Source organism: Haliotis asinina, chromosome 7, assembly GCF_037392515.1.
Source record: "Haliotis asinina isolate JCU_RB_2024 chromosome 7, JCU_Hal_asi_v2, whole genome shotgun sequence".
Lineage (NCBI taxonomy): Eukaryota > Metazoa > Mollusca > Gastropoda > Lepetellida > Haliotidae > Haliotis > Haliotis asinina.
Window position 1 is genome coordinate 22,564,796 of NC_090286.1, and position 20,561 is coordinate 22,585,356.

General features: G+C 42.4%; 1 protein-coding gene and 20 non-coding genes across 21 annotated transcripts; 11 read left to right on the forward strand and 10 right to left on the reverse strand.

Annotated features, from left to right (window-relative positions):
• Positions 1 to 6,384: 6,384 nt before the first annotated feature.
• On the reverse strand, positions 6,385 to 6,508 carry Trnal-caa (transfer RNA leucine (anticodon CAA)). The gene is made up of 2 exons: positions 6,471 to 6,508; positions 6,385 to 6,430 (listed from the first exon to the last, which is right to left on the reverse strand). It is a non-coding gene; the product is annotated as a tRNA-Leu (tRNA).
• A 546-nt stretch (positions 6,509 to 7,054) lies between these two features.
• Trnay-gua (transfer RNA tyrosine (anticodon GUA)) lies at positions 7,055 to 7,147 on the forward strand. Its single transcript has 2 exons — positions 7,055 to 7,091; positions 7,112 to 7,147. It is a non-coding gene; the product is annotated as a tRNA-Tyr (tRNA).
• Positions 7,148 to 7,375: 228 nt separating this feature from the next.
• Trnal-caa (transfer RNA leucine (anticodon CAA)) lies at positions 7,376 to 7,499 on the reverse strand. Its single transcript has 2 exons — positions 7,462 to 7,499; positions 7,376 to 7,421 (listed from the first exon to the last, which is right to left on the reverse strand). It is a non-coding gene; the product is annotated as a tRNA-Leu (tRNA).
• Positions 7,500 to 8,045: 546 nt separating this feature from the next.
• Positions 8,046 to 8,138, forward strand: Trnay-gua (transfer RNA tyrosine (anticodon GUA)). Its single transcript has 2 exons — positions 8,046 to 8,082; positions 8,103 to 8,138. It is a non-coding gene; the product is annotated as a tRNA-Tyr (tRNA).
• A 228-nt stretch (positions 8,139 to 8,366) lies between these two features.
• On the reverse strand, positions 8,367 to 8,490 carry Trnal-caa (transfer RNA leucine (anticodon CAA)). Its single transcript has 2 exons — positions 8,453 to 8,490; positions 8,367 to 8,412 (listed from the first exon to the last, which is right to left on the reverse strand). It is a non-coding gene; the product is annotated as a tRNA-Leu (tRNA).
• Positions 8,491 to 9,036: 546 nt separating this feature from the next.
• Positions 9,037 to 9,129, forward strand: Trnay-gua (transfer RNA tyrosine (anticodon GUA)). The gene is made up of 2 exons: positions 9,037 to 9,073; positions 9,094 to 9,129. It is a non-coding gene; the product is annotated as a tRNA-Tyr (tRNA).
• Positions 9,130 to 9,357: 228 nt separating this feature from the next.
• On the reverse strand, positions 9,358 to 9,481 carry Trnal-caa (transfer RNA leucine (anticodon CAA)). Its single transcript has 2 exons — positions 9,444 to 9,481; positions 9,358 to 9,403 (listed from the first exon to the last, which is right to left on the reverse strand). It is a non-coding gene; the product is annotated as a tRNA-Leu (tRNA).
• A 546-nt stretch (positions 9,482 to 10,027) lies between these two features.
• On the forward strand, positions 10,028 to 10,120 carry Trnay-gua (transfer RNA tyrosine (anticodon GUA)). The gene is made up of 2 exons: positions 10,028 to 10,064; positions 10,085 to 10,120. It is a non-coding gene; the product is annotated as a tRNA-Tyr (tRNA).
• Positions 10,121 to 10,348: 228 nt separating this feature from the next.
• On the reverse strand, positions 10,349 to 10,472 carry Trnal-caa (transfer RNA leucine (anticodon CAA)). The gene is made up of 2 exons: positions 10,435 to 10,472; positions 10,349 to 10,394 (listed from the first exon to the last, which is right to left on the reverse strand). It is a non-coding gene; the product is annotated as a tRNA-Leu (tRNA).
• Positions 10,473 to 11,018: 546 nt separating this feature from the next.
• Positions 11,019 to 11,111, forward strand: Trnay-gua (transfer RNA tyrosine (anticodon GUA)). Its single transcript has 2 exons — positions 11,019 to 11,055; positions 11,076 to 11,111. It is a non-coding gene; the product is annotated as a tRNA-Tyr (tRNA).
• Positions 11,112 to 11,339: 228 nt separating this feature from the next.
• Trnal-caa (transfer RNA leucine (anticodon CAA)) lies at positions 11,340 to 11,463 on the reverse strand. Its single transcript has 2 exons — positions 11,426 to 11,463; positions 11,340 to 11,385 (listed from the first exon to the last, which is right to left on the reverse strand). It is a non-coding gene; the product is annotated as a tRNA-Leu (tRNA).
• Positions 11,464 to 12,009: 546 nt separating this feature from the next.
• Positions 12,010 to 12,102, forward strand: Trnay-gua (transfer RNA tyrosine (anticodon GUA)). The gene is made up of 2 exons: positions 12,010 to 12,046; positions 12,067 to 12,102. It is a non-coding gene; the product is annotated as a tRNA-Tyr (tRNA).
• A 228-nt stretch (positions 12,103 to 12,330) lies between these two features.
• On the reverse strand, positions 12,331 to 12,454 carry Trnal-caa (transfer RNA leucine (anticodon CAA)). The gene is made up of 2 exons: positions 12,417 to 12,454; positions 12,331 to 12,376 (listed from the first exon to the last, which is right to left on the reverse strand). It is a non-coding gene; the product is annotated as a tRNA-Leu (tRNA).
• Positions 12,455 to 13,000: 546 nt separating this feature from the next.
• On the forward strand, positions 13,001 to 13,093 carry Trnay-gua (transfer RNA tyrosine (anticodon GUA)). The gene is made up of 2 exons: positions 13,001 to 13,037; positions 13,058 to 13,093. It is a non-coding gene; the product is annotated as a tRNA-Tyr (tRNA).
• A 228-nt stretch (positions 13,094 to 13,321) lies between these two features.
• On the reverse strand, positions 13,322 to 13,445 carry Trnal-caa (transfer RNA leucine (anticodon CAA)). The gene is made up of 2 exons: positions 13,408 to 13,445; positions 13,322 to 13,367 (listed from the first exon to the last, which is right to left on the reverse strand). It is a non-coding gene; the product is annotated as a tRNA-Leu (tRNA).
• A 546-nt stretch (positions 13,446 to 13,991) lies between these two features.
• On the forward strand, positions 13,992 to 14,084 carry Trnay-gua (transfer RNA tyrosine (anticodon GUA)). The gene is made up of 2 exons: positions 13,992 to 14,028; positions 14,049 to 14,084. It is a non-coding gene; the product is annotated as a tRNA-Tyr (tRNA).
• Positions 14,085 to 14,312: 228 nt separating this feature from the next.
• Trnal-caa (transfer RNA leucine (anticodon CAA)) lies at positions 14,313 to 14,436 on the reverse strand. Its single transcript has 2 exons — positions 14,399 to 14,436; positions 14,313 to 14,358 (listed from the first exon to the last, which is right to left on the reverse strand). It is a non-coding gene; the product is annotated as a tRNA-Leu (tRNA).
• A 546-nt stretch (positions 14,437 to 14,982) lies between these two features.
• Positions 14,983 to 15,075, forward strand: Trnay-gua (transfer RNA tyrosine (anticodon GUA)). The gene is made up of 2 exons: positions 14,983 to 15,019; positions 15,040 to 15,075. It is a non-coding gene; the product is annotated as a tRNA-Tyr (tRNA).
• A 228-nt stretch (positions 15,076 to 15,303) lies between these two features.
• Trnal-caa (transfer RNA leucine (anticodon CAA)) lies at positions 15,304 to 15,427 on the reverse strand. The gene is made up of 2 exons: positions 15,390 to 15,427; positions 15,304 to 15,349 (listed from the first exon to the last, which is right to left on the reverse strand). It is a non-coding gene; the product is annotated as a tRNA-Leu (tRNA).
• Positions 15,428 to 15,973: 546 nt separating this feature from the next.
• Positions 15,974 to 16,066, forward strand: Trnay-gua (transfer RNA tyrosine (anticodon GUA)). The gene is made up of 2 exons: positions 15,974 to 16,010; positions 16,031 to 16,066. It is a non-coding gene; the product is annotated as a tRNA-Tyr (tRNA).
• A 1,147-nt stretch (positions 16,067 to 17,213) lies between these two features.
• On the forward strand, positions 17,214 to 18,578 carry LOC137291922 (uncharacterized). Its single transcript, XM_067823479.1, has one exon. The coding sequence runs from the start codon at positions 17,214 to 17,216 to the stop codon at positions 18,576 to 18,578; it is 1,365 nt and encodes a 454-aa protein (XP_067679580.1).
• The last annotated feature ends 1,983 nt before the right edge of the window (positions 18,579 to 20,561 follow it).

Genomic DNA, 20,561 nt, shown 5'->3' on the forward strand with positions numbered 1-20,561 from the left:
ATGTTGTTATCACTGAAGACATAAGTAACTGCTTAACCACGTTCAAGCCTTTCTCACAGATATATTCATGAAAAACAGAGTCAATACTTTCAACATAGTTCCACAGTTCAACATTACTGTGTACTGTTTTATTGATGAATATAACCATTTAAACTAATACTTTCAGCATTTCAGTATTTCAGCATTTTAACTATTTCACTATCATGTTACTTGTAAACAGAAATTCATAAACAGTACAGCTTCAAGGAACTGAATAGAATATATATCAAACACAGACACATACATACACAAATACGCAACCACAGACACACCCATTACATATTAAGTCAAATTAGGGATATATGTAACAGTTCATAACAAAGGCCGCTTGGTGTAACGTAATCGAATTATGACACTAGACAATGACATAGATGAAGACTAAAAACTGTTGATGCTAAAAATTGCATCTGTTATACGTGAATCAAGATTACATCACACAGATTCCAGTAGGACACTGTAAAAACACATTAAGTGTTTGATGACATACATAGTTCTCTTATTCCAGTAATGTTATCAATTGTTCTGGATGCCCATTTTCATTATTACAGTGTTGTGTATGAAATCCCTTAAAAACAGCAAGGAATGTATCGTCACATCGGCAATATTACAGCCATATTGTGACGAGAGCAATTTAAATTAATTCATGTCAGCTTTAAAATCAATAAATTGAAAACGTAAAAACCTGTCATCGAAGGACAGTAAAAAATACTAGGCTTTCACAGATACGAACATAAAATTAGCATTGTAAGCTAAAATATTGTAATTAAAGAGGACAATACGATATAAAACACGGGCTAGAGACCGCCTACAACCCACCATTTAATAACTGAAAAAATGTTGCTGGCCCTGTTAACATGTAACCAGCCCTGATATCAAAACAGGAAACTGAAATAAGGTGTTAAAATAATGTATTTAATGAATTGATGTGAAATTGTTACACACTATCAGTCAGGAACAACACTGTTCATTGGAAGAAAGCATTTTCTAGACCAATCACGTTTAGTGTTAGATAAATAGGCAGGCTGATCTGTGGAGGCTATGGTTTGATTGACCATGAACTATACAGATATCGTCTAGCTACCACATTTGTAAATTATTATGTAAAAGATTTCCCGTAGTCAATGACATGGTCAAATGTATACCTGGTATGGCCCCATAGGGATGGCTATAAAATGAAGTTGTAAGCCCGCCATGTAACTAACAAGCAGCGGGCCGCCGGGTAGACACCATTTCATACACTGCTATTACAGTGACGTTAAAATATATGCTCGTTGAATCTGACCAGGTCAATATGGATGATATCGTTGATATTAATATCCACCTCTTAACACTATTTCATTCTCTTTAAACTTGTAAAATATCATACAGGAAAAGGTTTGCATAACTATGTCCTCTGGAAAGGAGTGATTTTTTTCATAAATGATGACTCTAGAAATAGTACAACATAGCCTGTTCTTGGAAACATGGTGTACTGTCCGTCTGATTGAAAGTAACTAAGAAATATATTAATTCAAACTATGACACAATGACAATTACACTATACTCATAATCCACATGATAATTTATGCCATATAATAGCACAAAGCAACGGTTGTTGTTTCAGTCAGTATCAGTGTCCGTATCCTGCTCCTGGGCGTCAGGAAGGGGGAGGCATTCTACTTTGTCAGCATCTGTCGGGAGTTCTTTGTAATAGTTGTGATACTCTCTCGGTATAATACCCGATCGACAGAGTGACATAAGGTCTTTTTTCTTGGCTGAAGAAATTGCTTGTTTTCCTGAGTACCTTTGGGTCAGAGTTTCACAGATACTCTGAGGTCTTCCGCGACGACTGCCTGTAGACACTTTCAGTTCTCTGAATGGCTCATTGCTGTGCTCAGTCTTGAAGAAGATGCTTTCTGGGTTGTCTTTAATGTAGCGCATCCAGCACATTGACATCCAGTTCACACGACCACCATCAGTATCAATTTTGGTGTTTCTCAATTTGCCATGGGCATATTTCTTAAAGTCCATGACATCGGTATACTGTATTGGGATGACAATATATGGATCTTTCCGTCGGGCCATCCTTATAACTGTGTCCCACTGGCTTGGCACATAGATACTAGTCTTCTTTTTGGCGAATTCAATGGTGGAATGAATTGCAACGCACTCCATCTGTGTGTGGCCTGGGTCAAGAAATTTGTGGTCAATTGTACTAATGTGTTCAATAGTGGTCACAGCATGTAGTAAGGAGGCTGCGACATATTGGTTTCTGTTCTGTCCTGAACAGGTGTCTGAATACAGAACTACATGCTTGACGGTAGGTGGTAAAGCCTTCAACTGAATTTGCAGACATGATGCAACCTCACAGGATCCTCTTTGGGCATCAACTTCCGACCACACAAAACATGAGCCTCCTTTTGTGGCAAGGTCATAAACTGTAAAATTGTAACAGTTTAACTTCCTCATATAGAAGAGTTCACTGACAAGTGAACATGGTGTATACAATACAGCCTCCAGATCAAATGTTGCCACAAAAATGGATTTGTTCTCCAGAGCAAGGGCTTTGTCCTTAATCTTTTCTTCACGGGCTCTCATTTTTCTCTCTTGGTGTTGAGTGTACTCCTGTTCAAGTTCTGGCTGAACTGACCCGTTCTCCTGTTCTCTGTAGTACCTCTGGCACAGAGAGCACTGGTCCTTCTTTGGCACGTGGAAAGAATAGTTATACTCCTCAGTGAACACTTTCCTGTACAGTGATGAAGACACTGCTTTGGTAGCATCTCTGGAGCACTTGTCTTTGTACAGTTCGTACATTTTTTTAATATTTAGTGTTGATCCCAAAAACTTTCTGTTTGTGTCTCGCCGGGTATAGTGAGCATCAACTGTCGGGAATGATTCTATGTGTTCTCGAACAAATTTTAGTGTACCGGCGGGAGTCTTGTTATGTGGCTTGTGGTGTCCTCTGTTTTCAGTTCCAGCGAACGTCCCCTGGTTCTTATTTTGTAGAGCGTGGTTGATATAGGATTCACCAACATCCAAAGTTTTTCTGAAAAATGTTTTGCAGACATTGTGTCGCTCTCCATCCAGTTGAAAAGTGTATGTTCGGTGAACTTGACGTTTTTTTCTGTACAACATTTTCTTCCTCATCCAAGTATGTTCGAGTCTTCTTTTCTGTTGTATTTGAGCATATGAAGTCTTTCTGCCTTGTGTATGAGGATAAGTTCCAAAAGTTTTTAAAAATACTTTGGCGGGTTTCTTCAGAGATGTTTGCAGAACATTTGTACCTACACTTTGAACAGTCAACTGCTTGTACAGATCTAGCCCTCATAGTCTTCCCTTCCTGATTCACATATTCTTGTCCAGAGAGTCTCAGGTGCTTCCTTTTATTTTTAATCCAGGTTTCAGGAGTTGATCGACGCTTCCTGAATAATTTCCTCTTTGGGGGAGTGTTGAAAGCTGCTGACTTTCTTGGCTTTGGTGATTTGAGGATATTAAGAGTGGGTGTTGGAATGTCAGCATCGTTTGTGTAAGTACATTGTGATGTAGCTAAACCATCGCTTTCAGAATTTAATGTACCTGAAATTGTATTGGAGTCGTCAGAATTGGTGAATGAAATGACCTGGGATGTTGTTGAAGGAGACGTCAATACACTGCTGTCGTGGCAAATGTGTGTTGATGACGTAGATGGTATTGCTGGAATCGTACAGGCATCATAGTGGCCGGGAAGTCCCGTGATTGATGTATATGCCAAGACAATTCGTTTTTCATTTTCAATTCCTTGTGATGTTGGCGTAATGTCTATGAGAGGGTTAGATGCTTTGCTACAAAATATTCGAACACAGTGCCCTGACCAGTTTGCCAGTGACAGAGGGAGGAAATCTGCAACTCTACTTGAGAAGTAACCAGCCTCACGCAGCTTTTCTACTTCCAGCAAATAATCCTGCCACTTTTCTAGATTACTGTCCTCTTTGATAGGAAAAAAGTCAATATATTCATTCATCTTTTCTTCTAAATGATCACACATTTGTTTTCTCAACTGAGTGGCAGTCATACTTCCTGAGAGATGGATCGCTGACGCAGTAAAGAAGCAGTCACCATCGCGAGGCACCTGTTGTATAGTGTATCCGTTAGACTGAACAAGCTGTAACAATCTTCTTTCATGAATTTGACGCATTTGGGATGAATAGTTTTGGACCTGTCGACCATTCTTTGATTCCGCTGACACAGCTGCGGGCGAATTTAGGCTTGCTTTGTCACATGGTTTCTTTTTCTTCAGTTTTAACAACTTTCGCTTTTGGATCAAAGGTTCATTTGAGGATTCCGAACTGGAGTAAAACTCAGAGTCTGATGAATTGAAAGTGGTTTTATCTGGATGATATTCTTCCCCTGACGATGATGTTGGGTCGTTGTTAGGAACCAGTCCTTTTCTACTCCTTAGTGTTGCCAATAGTTCATTATCTGAACTGTCAAAGTCACTGTCACTATCTCTCAGAGATGATGTTCCTCCGCGCCCATAACATGGCATTAACGAGTCTGTAGGCGTATCAGTCTGTACTAATATGTCTGTAGGTGTATCACTCTGATCTGGTATGTCGATAGGCGTATCAGTCCGTTCATGCATGTCTATAGGTGCATCAGCCTGTGTTGGTATGTATGTAGACACATCAGTCCGTGCTGGTACATCTGTAGGCGCATCTGTCTGTTCTGGTATGTATACAGGTGTATCAGTCTGTTTTGGCAAGTCTACAGGCGCATCCGTGTGTTCGTGTATGTCCATGGGGGCATCAGTCTGTTCGGGTTTGTCAAAAGGCGCAACAGTGTGTTTGGGTATGTCTGTATGTGCATCAGTCTGTACTGGTATATCCAGAGGATCATCAGTCTGTTCGGGTATGTCTGTAGGCACGTCAGTCTGTACTGGTATATCCAGAGGGGCATCAGTCTGTTCGGGTATATCCACAGGCGCATCTGTGTGTTCGTGTATGTCCATGGGAGCATCAGTCTGTTCGCGTATGTCCACAGGCACGTCTGTCTGTGCTGGTATATCCAGAGGATCATCAGTCTGTCCAGGTATGTCCACAGGCACGTCTGTCTGTGCTGGTATATCCAGAGGATCATCAGTCTGTCCAGGTATGTCCACAGGCACGTCTGTCTGTGCTGGTATATCCAGAGGATCATCAGTCTGTCCGGGTATGTCTGTAGGTGCATCACTCAGTGCCAGGATGTCTAAAGGCAAATTACTTTGTACTGCTGTTTCAACCTGTTGTGGTAAATATCTGGGCGTAGCATCCGTCTTTCTTTGTAAATCGAGAGACACGTCACGCTGAATTGATACCAACTGGTCTTTAATATCATCAGTGGTATGACCTAGTGCTGACTCATTTTCCTCATCATGTGCGCCATGCTGTACTGTATCAGACTGTGTTCGAGTATCCAGCAACACCCCACATGGGTTTGGTTCATTTTGAATATATTCAGAATTGACTGATACATTAGTGGCAAGTGACCAACTTGTAGATGTGGCAATGTCAGATAGTAATAATTCATCTTCATCTGCATCGGACCATAATTCAGTCATCTTGCATCCACCTAAAACCAGAGTACTAAGCTAAGGCATTGGCTACTATCACAAACTGAATGTGATGATAATATAATAATTATACTCAATAATTACAGTTTCACTTGTAATTAGTGCTGGCAAATAACTTACGCTGACATCAAATCTCGTAGGTGAATTAAGGAATAAGTATATTACCACACTCATGTGTGTTATATTTGTTATATTTAGCAAGTGATTATTTACTATTTACAGATATGACTTACCCGTGATGTTTCAGTGGGATTACCGTACTGTAAATCTTTCGAATACAAACACACACTTTGGAAAACTAGCTCCTCTCCCAAGGGTCAAAATAAACTAACCCTGGCTAGTGTGAAACAAACCCTGTAAACAGCTGGGAGAGGCACGCTTATATAGCTCCACAACAGAATAACAGTAATTAAGGCCATCTGACCCGGGAGAGAGGTCCTTATCAGCTGTAAGTCTAAAGAGCCTGAACATTCCATAAGCATATCAGTTGTTTTAACCTGGAAGGGAAATTCTTGCCCGCCACCACACAGTGTGCCAGATGCGACTTCTGCCAGTTAACGGTTTCTGGCATGGGAATATCAAGCGTGGCTGGAGGAGTTGAGCAGGACTGAGCGGTGTAATCTAACATAACATAATTTGGTCTAAACTGAAGGGAGAGATAACTGATAAGTTGTTTAAACTCTGATGCATAACTAGCTGCAATTTACCCTAAAGAGCCCCAAATGCTAGTCTGATTCCTGACTTCCGAAAAGGGCTTGATTGGAGGGAGGAAAAAAGTGTGTCAGGAGTGGGATTTGAACCCACGCCCACATTCGTGGACCAGAACACCCGTACCTCCACTAGGGGAGAAGGTCTGATGCAATACCTTGAGTCTGGCGCCTTAGACCGCTCGGCCATCCTGACAACGATGTCAAAAGTGATATCTTTACGCTTTTGAAGTCACACATGTATTCCTTACCATTGAATCGATGTTGATACACCCAACAAGTCTGCATGCATTGTGGACAGTTTTAGAGTTACTATTTTCATTCATCTGTGTTCTTGCCTCCTCAAAGCTTCTTATATTCAACACAACTGATGTAATGGATCGACTCTTCTTGTAACTCTCAATTATGACGAGGTTTGAACTTGCTTAGTAGTCTGCACACATCTCAGCGAATGCTAATGCGGACCATTCAGGTTTTTCTCTTAGAAATCAGCCTGTTTGTGAGGATTCGACTCCTTACTAAAAGATTCCATAATCACCTGGCATCTGTCAAGTAGTCGAACTGGAGACTGGTGTTAGGAGACATGTGTGGCTCAGAGGTTGAAATGAGTCTACACATCTTTTCGACAGATTGCTACCCACAACACACTGTCAGCAAGGAGGAAGTGTTTGAGCAGTCAAGCGAGGAAGGCCCTATTGATTAGAAAGAGAGGCGTCTTTTCAAACGACCTGAAGTATCAAGGCCCGTGATAGCTCAGTTGGTAGAGCGGAGGACTGTAGTGGCAAAGTTGTAATTGGCAATCCTTAGGTCGCTGGTTCGAATCCGGCTCGCGGGACAACTTTTTGCTATTAATAACCACATTTAAAAGGACCAATATCCTTTCAGTTTTGTTCATGCCACTCTTGACGCTTTAAGACATTTAAAATAGATGAAGCAGAATGCAATCTAAGCCTAAATAATGCACTAAAGGAAATAAATGTCTGCAATTTACCCTAAAGAGCCCCAAATGCTAGTCTGATTCCTGACTTCCGAAAAGGGCTTGATTGGAGGGAGGAAAAAAGTGTGTCAGGAGTGGGATTTGAACCCACGCCCACATTCGTGGACCAGAACACCCGTACCTCCACTAGGGGAGAAGGTCTGATGCAATACCTTGAGTCTGGCGCCTTAGACCGCTCGGCCATCCTGACAACGATGTCAAAAGTGATATCTTTACGCTTTTGAAGTCACACATGTATTCCTTACCATTGAATCGATGTTGATACACCCAACAAGTCTGCATGCATTGTGGACAGTTTTAGAGTTACTATTTTCATTCATCTGTGTTCTTGCCTCCTCAAAGCTTCTTATATTCAACACAACTGATGTAATGGATCGACTTTTCTTGTAACTCTCAATTATGACGAGGTTTGGACTTGCTTAGTAGTCTGCACACATCTCAGCGAATGCTAATGCGGACCATTCAGGTTTTTCTCTTAGAAATCAGCCTGTTTGTGAGGATTCGACTCCTTACTAAAAGATTCCGTAATCACCTGGCATATGTCAAGTAGTCGAACTGGAGACTGGTGTTAGGAGACATGTGTGGCTCAGAGGTTGAAATGAGTCTACACATCTTTTCGACAGATTGCTACCCACAACACACTGTCAGCAAGGAGGAAGTGTTTGAGCAGTCAAGCGAGGAAGGCCCTATTGATTAGAAAGAGAGGCGTCTTTTCAAACGACCTGAAGTATCAAGGCCCGTGATAGCTCAGTTGGTAGAGCGGAGGACTGTAGTGGCAAAGTTGTAATTGGCAATCCTTAGGTCGCTGGTTCGAATCCGGCTCGCGGGACAACTTTTTGCTATTAATAACCACATTTAAAGGACCAATATCCTTTCAGTTTTGTTCATGCCACTCTTGACGCTTTAAGACATTTAAAATAGATGAAGCAGAATGCAATCTAAGCCTAAATAATGCACTAAAGGAAATAAATGTCTGCAATTTACCCTAAAGAGCCCCAAATGCTAGTCTGATTCCTGACTTCCGAAAAGGGCTTGATTGGAGGGAGGAAAAAAGGTGTGTCAGGAGTGGGATTTGAACCCACGCCCACATTCGTGGACCAGAACACCCGTACCTCCACTAGGGGAGAAGGTCTGATGCAATACCTTGAGTCTGGCGCCTTAGACCGCTCGGCCATCCTGACAACGATGTCAAAAGTGATATCTTTACGCTTTTGAAGTCACACATGTATTCCTTACCATTGAATCGATGTTGATACACCCAACAAGTCTGCATGCATTGTGGACAGTTTTAGAGTTACTATTTTCATTCATCTGTGTTCTTGCCTCCTCAAAGCTTCTTATATTCAACACAAGTGATGTAATGGATCGACTCTTCTTGTAACTCTCAATTATGACGAGGTTTGAACTTGCTTAGTAGTCTGCACACATCTCAGCGAATGCTAATGCGGACCATTCAGGTTTTTCTCTTAGAAATCAGCCTGTTTGTGAGGATTCGACTCCTTACTAAAAGATTCCGTAATCACCTGGCATATGTCAAGTAGTCGAACTGGAGACTGGTGTTAGGAGACATGTGTGGCTCAGAGGTTGAAATGAGTCTACACATCTTTTCGACAGATTGCTACCCACAACACACTGTCAGCAAGGAGGAAGTGTTTGAGCAGTCAAGCGAGGAAGGCCCTATTGATTAGAAAGAGAGGCGTCTTTTCAAACGACCTGAAGTATCAAGGCCCGTGATAGCTCAGTTGGTAGAGCGGAGGACTGTAGTGGCAAAGTTGTAATTGGCAATCCTTAGGTCGCTGGTTCGAATCCGGCTCGCGGGACAACTTTTTGCTATTAATAACCACATTTAAAAGGACCAATATCCTTTCAGTTTTGTTCATGCCACTCTTGACGCTTTAAGACATTTAAAATAGATGAAGCAGAATGCAATCTAAGCCTGAATAATGCACTAAAGGAAATAAATGTCTGCAATTTACACTAAAGAGCCCCGAATGCTAGTCTGATTCCTGACTTCCGAAAAGGGCTTGATTGGAGGGAGGAAAAAAGTGTGTCAGGAGTGGGATTTGAACCCACGCCCACATTCGTGGACCAGAACACCCGTACCTCCACTAGGGGAGAAGGTCTGATGCAATACCTTGAGTCTGGCGCCTTAGACCGCTCGGCCATCCTGACAACGATGTCAAAAGTGATATCTTTACGCTTTTGAAGTCACACATGTATTCCTTACCATTGAATCGATGTTGATACACCCAACAAGTCTGCATGCATTGTGGACAGTTTTAGAGTTACTATTTTCATTCATCTGTGTTCTTGCCTCCTCAAAGCTTCTTATATTCAACACAAGTGATGTAATGGATCGACTTTTCTTGTAACTCTCAATTATGACGAGGTTTGGACTTGCTTAGTAGTCTGCACACATCTCAGCGAATGCTAATGCGGACCATTCAGGTTTTTCTCTTAGAAATCAGCCTGTTTGTGAGGATTTGACTCCTTACTGAAAGATTCCGTAATCACCTGGCATATGTCAAGTAGTCGAACTGGAGACTGGTGTTAGGAGACATGTGTGGCTCAGAGGTTGAAATGAGTCTACACATCTTTTCGGCAGATTGCTACCCACAACACACTGTCAGCATGGAGGAAGTGTTTGAGCAGTCAAGCGAGGAAGGCCCTATTGATTAGAAAGAGAGGCCTCTTTTCAAACGACCTGAAGTATCAAGGCCCGTGATAGCTCAGTTGGTAGAGCGGAGCACTGTAGTGGCAAAGTTGTAATTGGCAATCCTTAGGTCGCTGGTTCGAATCCGGCTCGCGGGACAACTTTTTGCTATTAATAACCACATTTAAAAGGACCAATATCCTTTCAGTTTTGTTCATGCCACTCTTGACGCTTTAAGACATTTAAAATAGATGAAGCAGAATGCAATCTAAGCCTAAATAATGCACTAAAGGAAATAAATGTCTGCAATTTACCCTAAAGAGCCCCAAATGCTAGTCTGATTCCTGACTTCCGAAAAGGGCTTGATTGGAGGGAGGAAAAAGGTGTGTCAGGAGTGGGATTTGAACCCACGCCCACATTCGTGGACCAGAACACCCGTACCTCCACTAGGGGAGAAGGTCTGATGCAATACCTTGAGTCTGGCGCCTTAGACCGCTCGGCCATCCTGACAACGATGTCAAAAGTGATATCTTTACGCTTTTGAAGTCACACATGTATTCCTTACCATTGAATCGATGTTGATACACCCAACAAGTCTGCATGCATTGTGGACAGTTTTAGAGTTACTATTTTCATTCATCTGTGTTCTTGCCTCCTCAAAGCTTCTTATATTCAACACAAGTGATGTAATGGATCGACTCTTCTTGTAACTCTCAATTATGACGAGGTTTGAACTTGCTTAGTAGTCTGCACACATCTCAGCGAATGCTAATGCGGACCATTCAGGTTTTTCTCTTAGAAATCAGCCTGTTTGTGAGGATTCGACTCCTTACTAAAAGATTCCGTAATCACCTGGCATATGTCAAGTAGTCGAACTGGAGACTGGTGTTAGGAGACATGTGTGGCTCAGAGGTTGAAATGAGTCTACACATCTTTTCGGCAGATTGCTACCCACCACACACTGTCAGCAAGGAGGAAGTGTTTGAGCAGTCAAGCGAGGAAGGCCCTATTGATTAGAAAGAGAGGCGTCTTTTCAAACGACCTGAAGTATCAAGGCCCGTGATAGCTCAGTTGGTAGAGCGGAGGACTGTAGTGGCAAAGTTGTAATTGGCAATCCTTAGGTCGCTGGTTCGAATCCGGCTCGCGGGACAACTTTTTGCTATTAATAACCACATTTAAAAGGACCAATATCCTTTCAGTTTTGTTCATGCCACTCTTGACGCTTTAAGATATTTAAGATAGATGAAGCAGAATGCAATCTAAGCCTAAATAATGCACTAAAGGAAATAAATGTCTGCAATTTACCCTAAAGAGCCCCAAATGCTAGTCTGATTCCTGACTTCCGAAAAGGGCTTGATTGGAGGGAGGAAAAAAGTGTGTCAGGAGTGGGATTTGAACCCACGCCCACATTCGTGGACCAGAACACCCGTACCTCCACTAGGGGAGAAGGTCTGATGCAATACCTTGAGTCTGGCGCCTTAGACCGCTCGGCCATCCTGACAACGATGTCAAAAGTGATATCTTTACGCTTTTGAAGTCACACATGTATTCCTTACCATTGAATCGATGTTGATACACCCAACAAGTCTGCATGCATTCTGGACTGTTTTAGAGTTACTATTTTCATTCATCTGTGTTCTTGCCTCCTCAAAGCTTCTTATATTCAACACAACTGATGTAATGGATCGACTCTTCTTGTAACTCTCAATTATGACGAGGTTTGAACTTGCTTAGTAGTCTGCACACATCTCAGCGAATGCTAATGCGGACCATTCAGGTTTTTCTCTTAGAAATCAGCCTGTTTGTGAGGATTCGACTCCTTACTAAAAGATTCCGTAATCACCTGGCATATGTCAAGTAGTCGAACTGGAGACTGGTGTTAGGAGACATGTGTGGCTCAGAGGTTGAAATGAGTCTACACATCTTTTCGGCAGATTGCTACCCACAACACACTGTCAGCAAGGAGGAAGTGTTTGAGCAGTCAAGCGAGGAAGGCCCTATTGATTAGAAAGAGAGGCGTCTTTTCAAACGACCTGAAGTATCAAGGCCCGTGATAGCTCAGTTGGTAGAGCGGAGGACTGTAGTGGCAAAGTTGTAATTGGCAATCCTTAGGTCGCTGGTTCGAATCCGGCTCGCGGGACAACTTTTTGCTATTAATAACCACATTTAAAAGGACCAATATCCTTTCAGTTTTGTTCATGCCACTCTTGACGCTTTAAGATATTTAAGATAGATGAAGCAGAATGCAATCTAAGCCTAAATAATGCACTAAAGGAAATAAATGTCTGCAATTTACCCTAAAGAGCCCCAAATGGTAGTCTGATTCCTGACTTCCGAGAAGGGCTTGATTGGAGGGAGGAAAAAAGTGTGTCAGGAGTGGGATTTGAACCCACGCCCACATTCGTGGACCAGAACACCCGTACCTCCACTAGCGGAGAAGGTCTGATGCAATACCTTGAGTCTGGCGCCTTAGACCGCTCGGCCATCCTGACAACGATGTCAAAAGTGATATCTTTACGCTTTTGAAGTCACACATGTATTCCTTACCATTGAATCGATGTTGATACACCCAACAAGTCTGCATGCATTGTGGACAGTTTTAGAGTTACTATTTTCATTCATCTGTGTTCTTGCCTCCTCAAAGCTTCTTATATTCAACACAAGTGATGTAATGGATCGACTTTTCTTGTAACTCTCAATTATGACGAGGTTTGAACTTGCTTAGTAGTCTGCACACATCTCAGCGAATGCTAATGCGGACCATTCAAGTTTTTCTCTTAGAAATCAGCCTGTTTGTGAGGATTTGACTCCTTACAAAAAGATTCCGTAATCACCTGGCATATGTCAACTAATCGAACTGGAGACTGGTGTTAGGAGACATGTGTGGCTCAGAGGTTGAAATGAGTCTACACATCTTTTCGGCAGATTGCTACCCACCACACACTGTCAGCATGGAGGAAGTGTTTGAGCAGTCAAGCGAGGAAGGCCCTATTGATTAGAAAGAGAGGCGTCTTTTCAAACGACCTGAAGTATCAAGGCCCGTGATAGCTCAGTTGGTAGAGCGGAGGACTGTAGTGGCAAAGTTGTAATTGGCAATCCTTAGGTCGCTGGTTCGAATCCGGCTCGCGGGACAACTTTTTGCTATTAATAACCACATTTAAAAGGACCAATATCCTTTCAGTTTTGTTCATGCCACTCTTGACGCTTTAAGATATTTAAGATAGATGAAGCAGAATGCAATCTAAGCCTAAATAATGCACTAAAGGAAATAAATGTCTGCAATTTACCCTAAAGAGCCCCAAATGGTAGTCTGATTCCTGACTTCCGAAAAGGGCTTGATTGGAGGGAGGAAAAAAGTGTGTCAGGAGTGGGATTTGAACCCACGCCCACATTCGTGGACCAGAACACCCGTACCTCCACTAGCGGAGAAGGTCTGATGCAATACCTTGAGTCTGGCGCCTTAGACCGCTCGGCCATCCTGACAACGATGTCAAAAGTGATATCTTTACGCTTTTGAAGTCACACATGTATTCCTTACCATTGAATCGATGTTGATACACCCAACAAGTCTGCATGCATTGTGGACAGTTTTAGAGTTACTATTTTCATTCATCTGTGTTCTTGCCTCCTCAAAGCTTCTTATATTCAACACAAGTGATGTAATGGATCGACTTTTCTTGTAACTCTCAATTATGACGAGGTTTGAACTTGCTTAGTAGTCTGCACACATCTCAGCGAATGCTAATGCGGACCATTCAAGTTTTTCTCTTAGAAATCAGCCTGTTTGTGAGGATTTGACTCCTTACAAAAAGATTCCGTAATCACCTGGCATATGTCAACTAATCGAACTGGAGACTGGTGTTAGGAGACATGTGTGGCTCAGAGGTTGAAATGAGTCTACACATCTTTTCGGCAGATTGCTACCCACCACACACTGTCAGCATGGAGGAAGTGTTTGAGCAGTCAAGCGAGGAAGGCCCTATTGATTAGAAAGAGAGGCGTCTTTTCAAACGACCTGAAGTATCAAGGCCCGTGATAGCTCAGTTGGTAGAGCGGAGGACTGTAGTGGCAAAGTTGTAATTGGCAATCCTTAGGTCGCTGGTTCGAATCCGGCTCGCGGGACAACTTTTTGCTATTAATAACCACATTTAAAAGGACCAATATCCTTTCAGTTTTGTTCATGCCACTCTTGACGCTTTAAGATATTTAAGATAGATGAAGCAGAATGCAATCTAAGCCTAAATAATGCACTAAAGGAAATAAATGTCTGCAATTTACCCTAAAGAGCCCCAAATGCTAGTCTGATTCCTGACTTCCGAAAAGGGCTTGATTGGAGGGAGGAAAAAAGTGTGTCAGGAGTGGGATTTGAACCCACGCCCACATTCGTGGACCAGAACACCCGTACCTCCACTAGGGGAGAAGGTCTGATGCAATACCTTGAGTCTGGCGCCTTAGACCGCTCGGCCATCCTGACAACGATGTCAAAAGTGATATCTTTACGCTTTTGAAGTCACACATGTATTCCTTACCATTGAATCGATGTTGATACACCCAACAAGTATGCATGCATTCTGGACTGTTTTAGAGTTACTATTTTCATTCATCTGTGTTCTTGCCTCCTCAAAGCTTCTTATATTCAACACAACTGATGTAATGGATCGACTTTTCTTGTAACTCTCAATTATGACGAGGTTTGGACTTGCTTAGTAGTCTGCACACATCTCAGCGAATGCTAATGCGGACCATTCAGGTTTTTCTCTTAGAAATCAGCCTGTTTGTGAGGATTTGACTCCTTACAAAAAGATTCCGTAATCACCTGGCATATGTCAACTAATCGAACTGGAGACTGGTGTTAGGAGACATGTGTGGCTCAGAGGTTGAAATGAGTCTACACATCTTTTCGGCAGATTGCTACCCACCACACACTGTCAGCATGGAGGAAGTGTTTGAGCAGTCAAGCGAGGAAGGCCCTATTGATTAGAAAGAGAGGCGTCTTTTCAAACGACCTGAAGTATCAAGGCCCGTGATAGCTCAGTTGGTAGAGCGGAGGACTGTAGTGGCAAAGTTGTAATTGGCAATCCTTAGGTCGCTGGTTCGAATCCGGCTCGCGGGACAACTTTTTGCTATTAATAACCACATTTAAAAGGACCAATATCCTTTCAGTTTTGTTCATGCCACTCTTGACGCTTTAAGATATTTAAGATAGATGAAGCAGAATGCAATCTAAGCCTAAATAATGCACTAAAGGAAATAAATGTCTGCAATTTACCCTAAAGAGCCCCAAATGCTAGTCTGATTCCTGACTTCCGAAAAGGGCTTGATTGGAGGGAGGAAAAAAGTGTGTCAGGAGTGGGATTTGAACCCACGCCCACATTCGTGGACCAGAACACCCGTACCTCCACTAGGGGAGAAGGTCTGATGCAATACCTTGAGTCTGGCGCCTTAGACCGCTCGGCCATCCTGACAACGATGTCAAAAGTGATATCTTTACGCTTTTGAAGTCACACATGTATTCCTTACCATTGAATCGATGTTGATACACCCAACAAGTCTGCATGCATTCTGGACAGTTTTAGAGTTACTATTTTCATTCATCTGTGTTCTTGCCTCCTCAAAGCTTCTTATATTCAACACAAGTGATGTAATGGATCGACTTTTCTTGTAACTCTCAATTATGACGAGGTTTGGACTTGCTTAGTAGTCTGCACACATGTCAGCGAATGCTAATGCGGACCATTCAGTTTTTTCTCTTAGAAATCAGCCTGTTTGTGAGGATTTGACTCCTTACAAAAAGATTCCGTAATCACCTGGCATATGTCAACTAATCGAACTGGAGACTGGTGTTAGGAGACATGTGTGGCTCAGAGGTTGAAATGAGTCTACACATCTTTTCGGCAGATTGCTACCCACCACACACTGTCAGCATGGAGGAAGTGTTTGAGCAGTCAAGCGAGGAAGGCCCTATTGATTAGAAAGAGAGGCGTCTTTTCAAACGACCTGAAGTATCAAGGCCCGTGATAGCTCAGTTGGTAGAGCGGAGGACTGTAGTGGCAAAGTTGTAATTGGCAATCCTTAGGTCGCTGGTTCGAATCCGGCTCGCGGGACAACTTTTTGCTATTAATAACCACATTTAAAAGGACCAATATCCTTTCAGTTTTGTTCATGCCACTCTTGACGCTTTAAGATATTTAAGATAGATGAAGCAGAATGCAATCTAAGCCTAAATAATGCACTAAAGGAAATAAATGTCTGCAATTTACCCTAAAGAGCACTTTTGCCACAAATCTTACTGAGTCCACTCAAAGAACAAGATCACAAGACAACAGTACAGTGTTGAAAAATTCTGATGATCTAAGGTCAAGATCCCTGTTGACGCCCTGCATTTGCTATAGTTCAAAGAACCATGAACTCAGTTCCTGTAGAGAATGGGGCATTCTTCCTCGTGATAGACGGCTACATCTTATGTTGACTAAGGGCTCATGTTTCAGGTGCTTTAGATGTGGACACATAGGGAAACAGTGTGAATGGAAGGTGAAGTGTTCAAAGTGTGACGGTAATCACCACACCTTGTTACACATTGACGGTCACAAATCACAATCTGTGATCAAGAACCGCCTGTGCTAGTGGTCCTATGGGGGCTGGTGAAGGTGAATGTACAATGGTCATTATTCCAGTGAGGGTCAGAATGAAGAATAGCTGTAAGATGGTAGAGAGATATGCCTTCCTTGATCCTGGAAGTAGTGTTTCATTTTGCTCAGAACAGTTGATGAACCAACTTGGCTGCAGAGGAAAGCAGATGAAGATTACCTTAGAAACTATGGGGAAGCTTCATTCAATGCTAACTAATGTTGTATGTGTTGTATGTCGGCGGTTACACCGGAAACACATTCATTGAACTTCCAAGGGTTTACTCAAAAGATCAAATGCCAGTCTCGAAGGATCATATTCCGAATCAATACGATGTCAACCAATGGGAACATCTGAAATTCAGAAATTGGTCTCCTCATTGGTAACAATGTGCCAGATGCATATACCCCTTTGACGGTGAAGACAGGTCAACGTGGGAGTCCACATGCTACAAGAACACTGCTTGGATGGGTAGTTTGGAACGTTGTACGCACCACGGCCGCGAGCAAAGACACACGATTCCCGGTATTTAGAACAGCAGTAGTTGCCTTGGAAGGAATAGAAAGTTTGAGGAACTTGGCGAAAGTTATTAAACATGAAATCAACCTTGATTTCCCAGAGAAAATGATTGACGACAAGAAAGAACATTCACAAGAAGATAAACTCTTCAAAGAGAAAGTACAGAATTCAATTGCATACAGAAATGGACATTTCTCTTTAAAATTATCCTTTAGAAAAGAAAATGTTTGTTTACCAAAGAACCAAACTCAAGCCTTTCACAGACTTCAAAGCCTGAAAGAGAAACTGAAAAGAAATCAGAAATTTCATGAAGACTATACTGAATTTATGAACAACATCCTGACAATGGGTTATGCAGAGAAAGTCCCTGAAGATAGGATCAAGAGAGAAATAGGAAATGAATGGTACATACCTCATCATGGTATTTATCATTCTAGAAAGCCCGACAAGATACGTGTGGTGTTCGATTGCTCAGCCACTTACCATGGAATCTCTTTAAATAGTCAACTCCTGTCAGGACCAGACTTGACCAGCAATCTCATAGGAGTTCTCTTGAGGTTCCGGCAAGAAAATATTGCCTTCATGGGTGATTTTGAATCCATGTTTTATCAGGTTCAGGTGCCCGAAGAAGACATAGACTATCTGCGATTCCTCTGGTGGGAAGATGGTGACCTACAACAAGAGCCGACTACATATCGAATGAAAGTTCACCTGTTTGGAGCAGTATCGTCACCAAGCTGTTCCAACGCAGCATTACGAAAGACAGCAGATGTTAACAAAGAGTTCTACGATGAAGAAGTAAGAGAATTGATAAAGAAGAATTTCTATGTAGATGACTGTCTGTGGTCGGCTGCCGGTGAAGAAAGAGCCGTAACTCTCATACGCCAAATTACAAGTCTCTGTCAGAGAGGAGGTTTTCGTTTGACCAAGTGGATGAGCAATAGCTACGCTGTATTAGACTCCATTCCACCTGAAGAGAGGGCAAAAGGTCTCAAACACTTGGATTTGGAAAATTCAGAACTTCCACCTGAGAGGGCGCTTGGAGTGTTCTGGGAAGTAGAAAAGGATATTCTGGGCTTTAAGGTTAACCTTAGACATCACATGGACACCAAGAGAGGAATCCTAGCAACCATGAGCTCAGTTTATGACCCGATTGGCTTGTTGTCACCTTTCTTACTTACAACAAAGTCACTGCTACAGACCCTTTGTCGTCAGAATGTAGGTTGGAATGACAAGATTGAGGGAGATGTATTACGAAAATGGACACAGAGGAAGGAAAATCTACTTCACATTGAGGAACTTCATGTCATGAGATCATACAAACCGAGAGACTTTGGTCCTGTGCGTACATGTGAGCTGCACATGTTCTCAGATGCAAGTGACATTGGATATGGTGTTGTAGCCTATCTCCGAAAACCAACAACAGAAATGAGATTCACTGTTCTTTGGTTTTTCCCAAATCTCGAGTAGCACCACTAAAGAAAGTGACAGTACCAAGAATGGAACTAACAACAGCAACCCTGAGTGTCAGGTTGAGCAGGATGATTGTGAAAGAATTTGACTACTCCATATGTGCAGTATTCTACTGGACTGACAGTATGCCAGTTATAAGGTACATAGCTAACGAAAAGACGAAAAGATTTCACACCTTTGTCGCCAATCGCATTGAAGAGATAAGAGAAGCCTCAGATCTGAAACAGTGGAAATACATTAAAACATCCACGAGCCCAGCAGACATAGCATCAAGAGGCGCTAGAATTCACAAGTTCCTTGAAGCAGCCTTCTGGTTACAAGGACCAGATTTCCTGTGGTGTCATGAAGCAGAATGGCAGAGAGAAGCAAACCTCAACTACCATATACCGGAAGCAGACCCAGAAGTGAAGAAAGTTGTCAACAGTACTTCACTTCAGCAGGTAGAGATAATCAACAGATTACTGTTTACTTCTCTGACTGGTGGAAACTCAAAAGAGCTGTAGGATGGATCTTAATGGATTTCGACACTCTAAAGGCGAAGGTCATGAAGGAAGAAACAGCTGAACCTGTTGAACAAGTTTCTATCATCAGAAATACTAGACAGAGCAGAAGTTGCCATAATCAAACATGTCCAGCGCCAACACTTTTCGGAAGAAATGAAATGTACTAAGTCCAGGAAAAATGTTTCTACAAGACTCAGAAAGTTGCATCCTGTTGTGATAGAAGGAATACTAAGAGTTGGTGGCCGCCTCTCTCGGGCTGAAATCTCTCTTGACGCAAAACACCCAATCATTCTGCCAAAGGAATCTCACGTGACAACACTTATAATACGAGACATCCATAACCAGGTTGGCCATCTTGGAAAAAATGTCATGCTTGCAATTCTTTGTCAGAAATACTGGATTCTACATGCAAGTACACTGATCAAGAGCCTAGTGGCCAAATGTGTCATCTGCCGAAAATATCAGGCAAGAGTCATAGAGCAGAAGATGTCAGATCTTCCACTTGACCGAGTGAGCCCCCCTTCACCAGTGTAGGAATGGACTACTTTGGACCAATACTTGTAAAGAGGGGCAGAGGTACAGTAAAGAGATATGGAGTTGTATTCACATGCTTGGCGATAAGAGCACTGCATCTGGAAGTTGCATGTTCACTGGACACCGACTCTTGTATAAATGCAGTGAGAAGGCTCATTGCGAGGACAGGTCCTGTAAAGTCAATAAGATCAGACAACGGAACAAATCTAGTAGGCTGTGAGAGAGAACTACGTGAAGAAATGGAGAACTGGAATCATGCTCAGATCAAGAAACATCTAATGCAGAAAAATGTATCTTGGAACTTCAACCCCCCAGCAGGCTCACACCATGGAGGAGTGTGGGAGAGAGTCATCAGAACTGTAAGGAAATTGTTGTACGCTTTACTACATCAACAGGCAATTAGACTAGATGATGAGTGTCTAGTCCCTTTATTCTGTGAAGTAGAGTCTATCATTAATGGGCGTCCCATCACAACTTCACCAAATGACCCTCATGACTTGGATCCCCTTACACCAAACCACACCTCCTCAACAAGGGTGGAGAGAAGACACCGTCAGGTATGTTCAACAAAGCAGACTGCTACACGAAGAGACGATGGCGCCAGGTGTAATATTTGACGGATGTGTTTTGGAAGAGGTGGATCCGTGAGTATCTCCCCCAGCTGCAGGAGCGACAATGCTGGCTGTCACCTCGGAAGAATGTCCAGGTTGGAGATATCGTACTGGTAGTCATGGTTCTTAGCAGGGATAGTAGAACTGTTTCCAGAGCGGAAAGGAATGACCAGAGTGGTAAAAGTAAAGACAGAAGTCACAGAGTTGGTGCGACCTATTGATAAACTTTGCTTGATCCTTGAATGTGATAACTGATTTCTGGATAATTTCAAGACTGTTACACTCAGTGAACTGGTTAAGAAAAAGTATAACCAAAGTACTCTAAAGTTTAA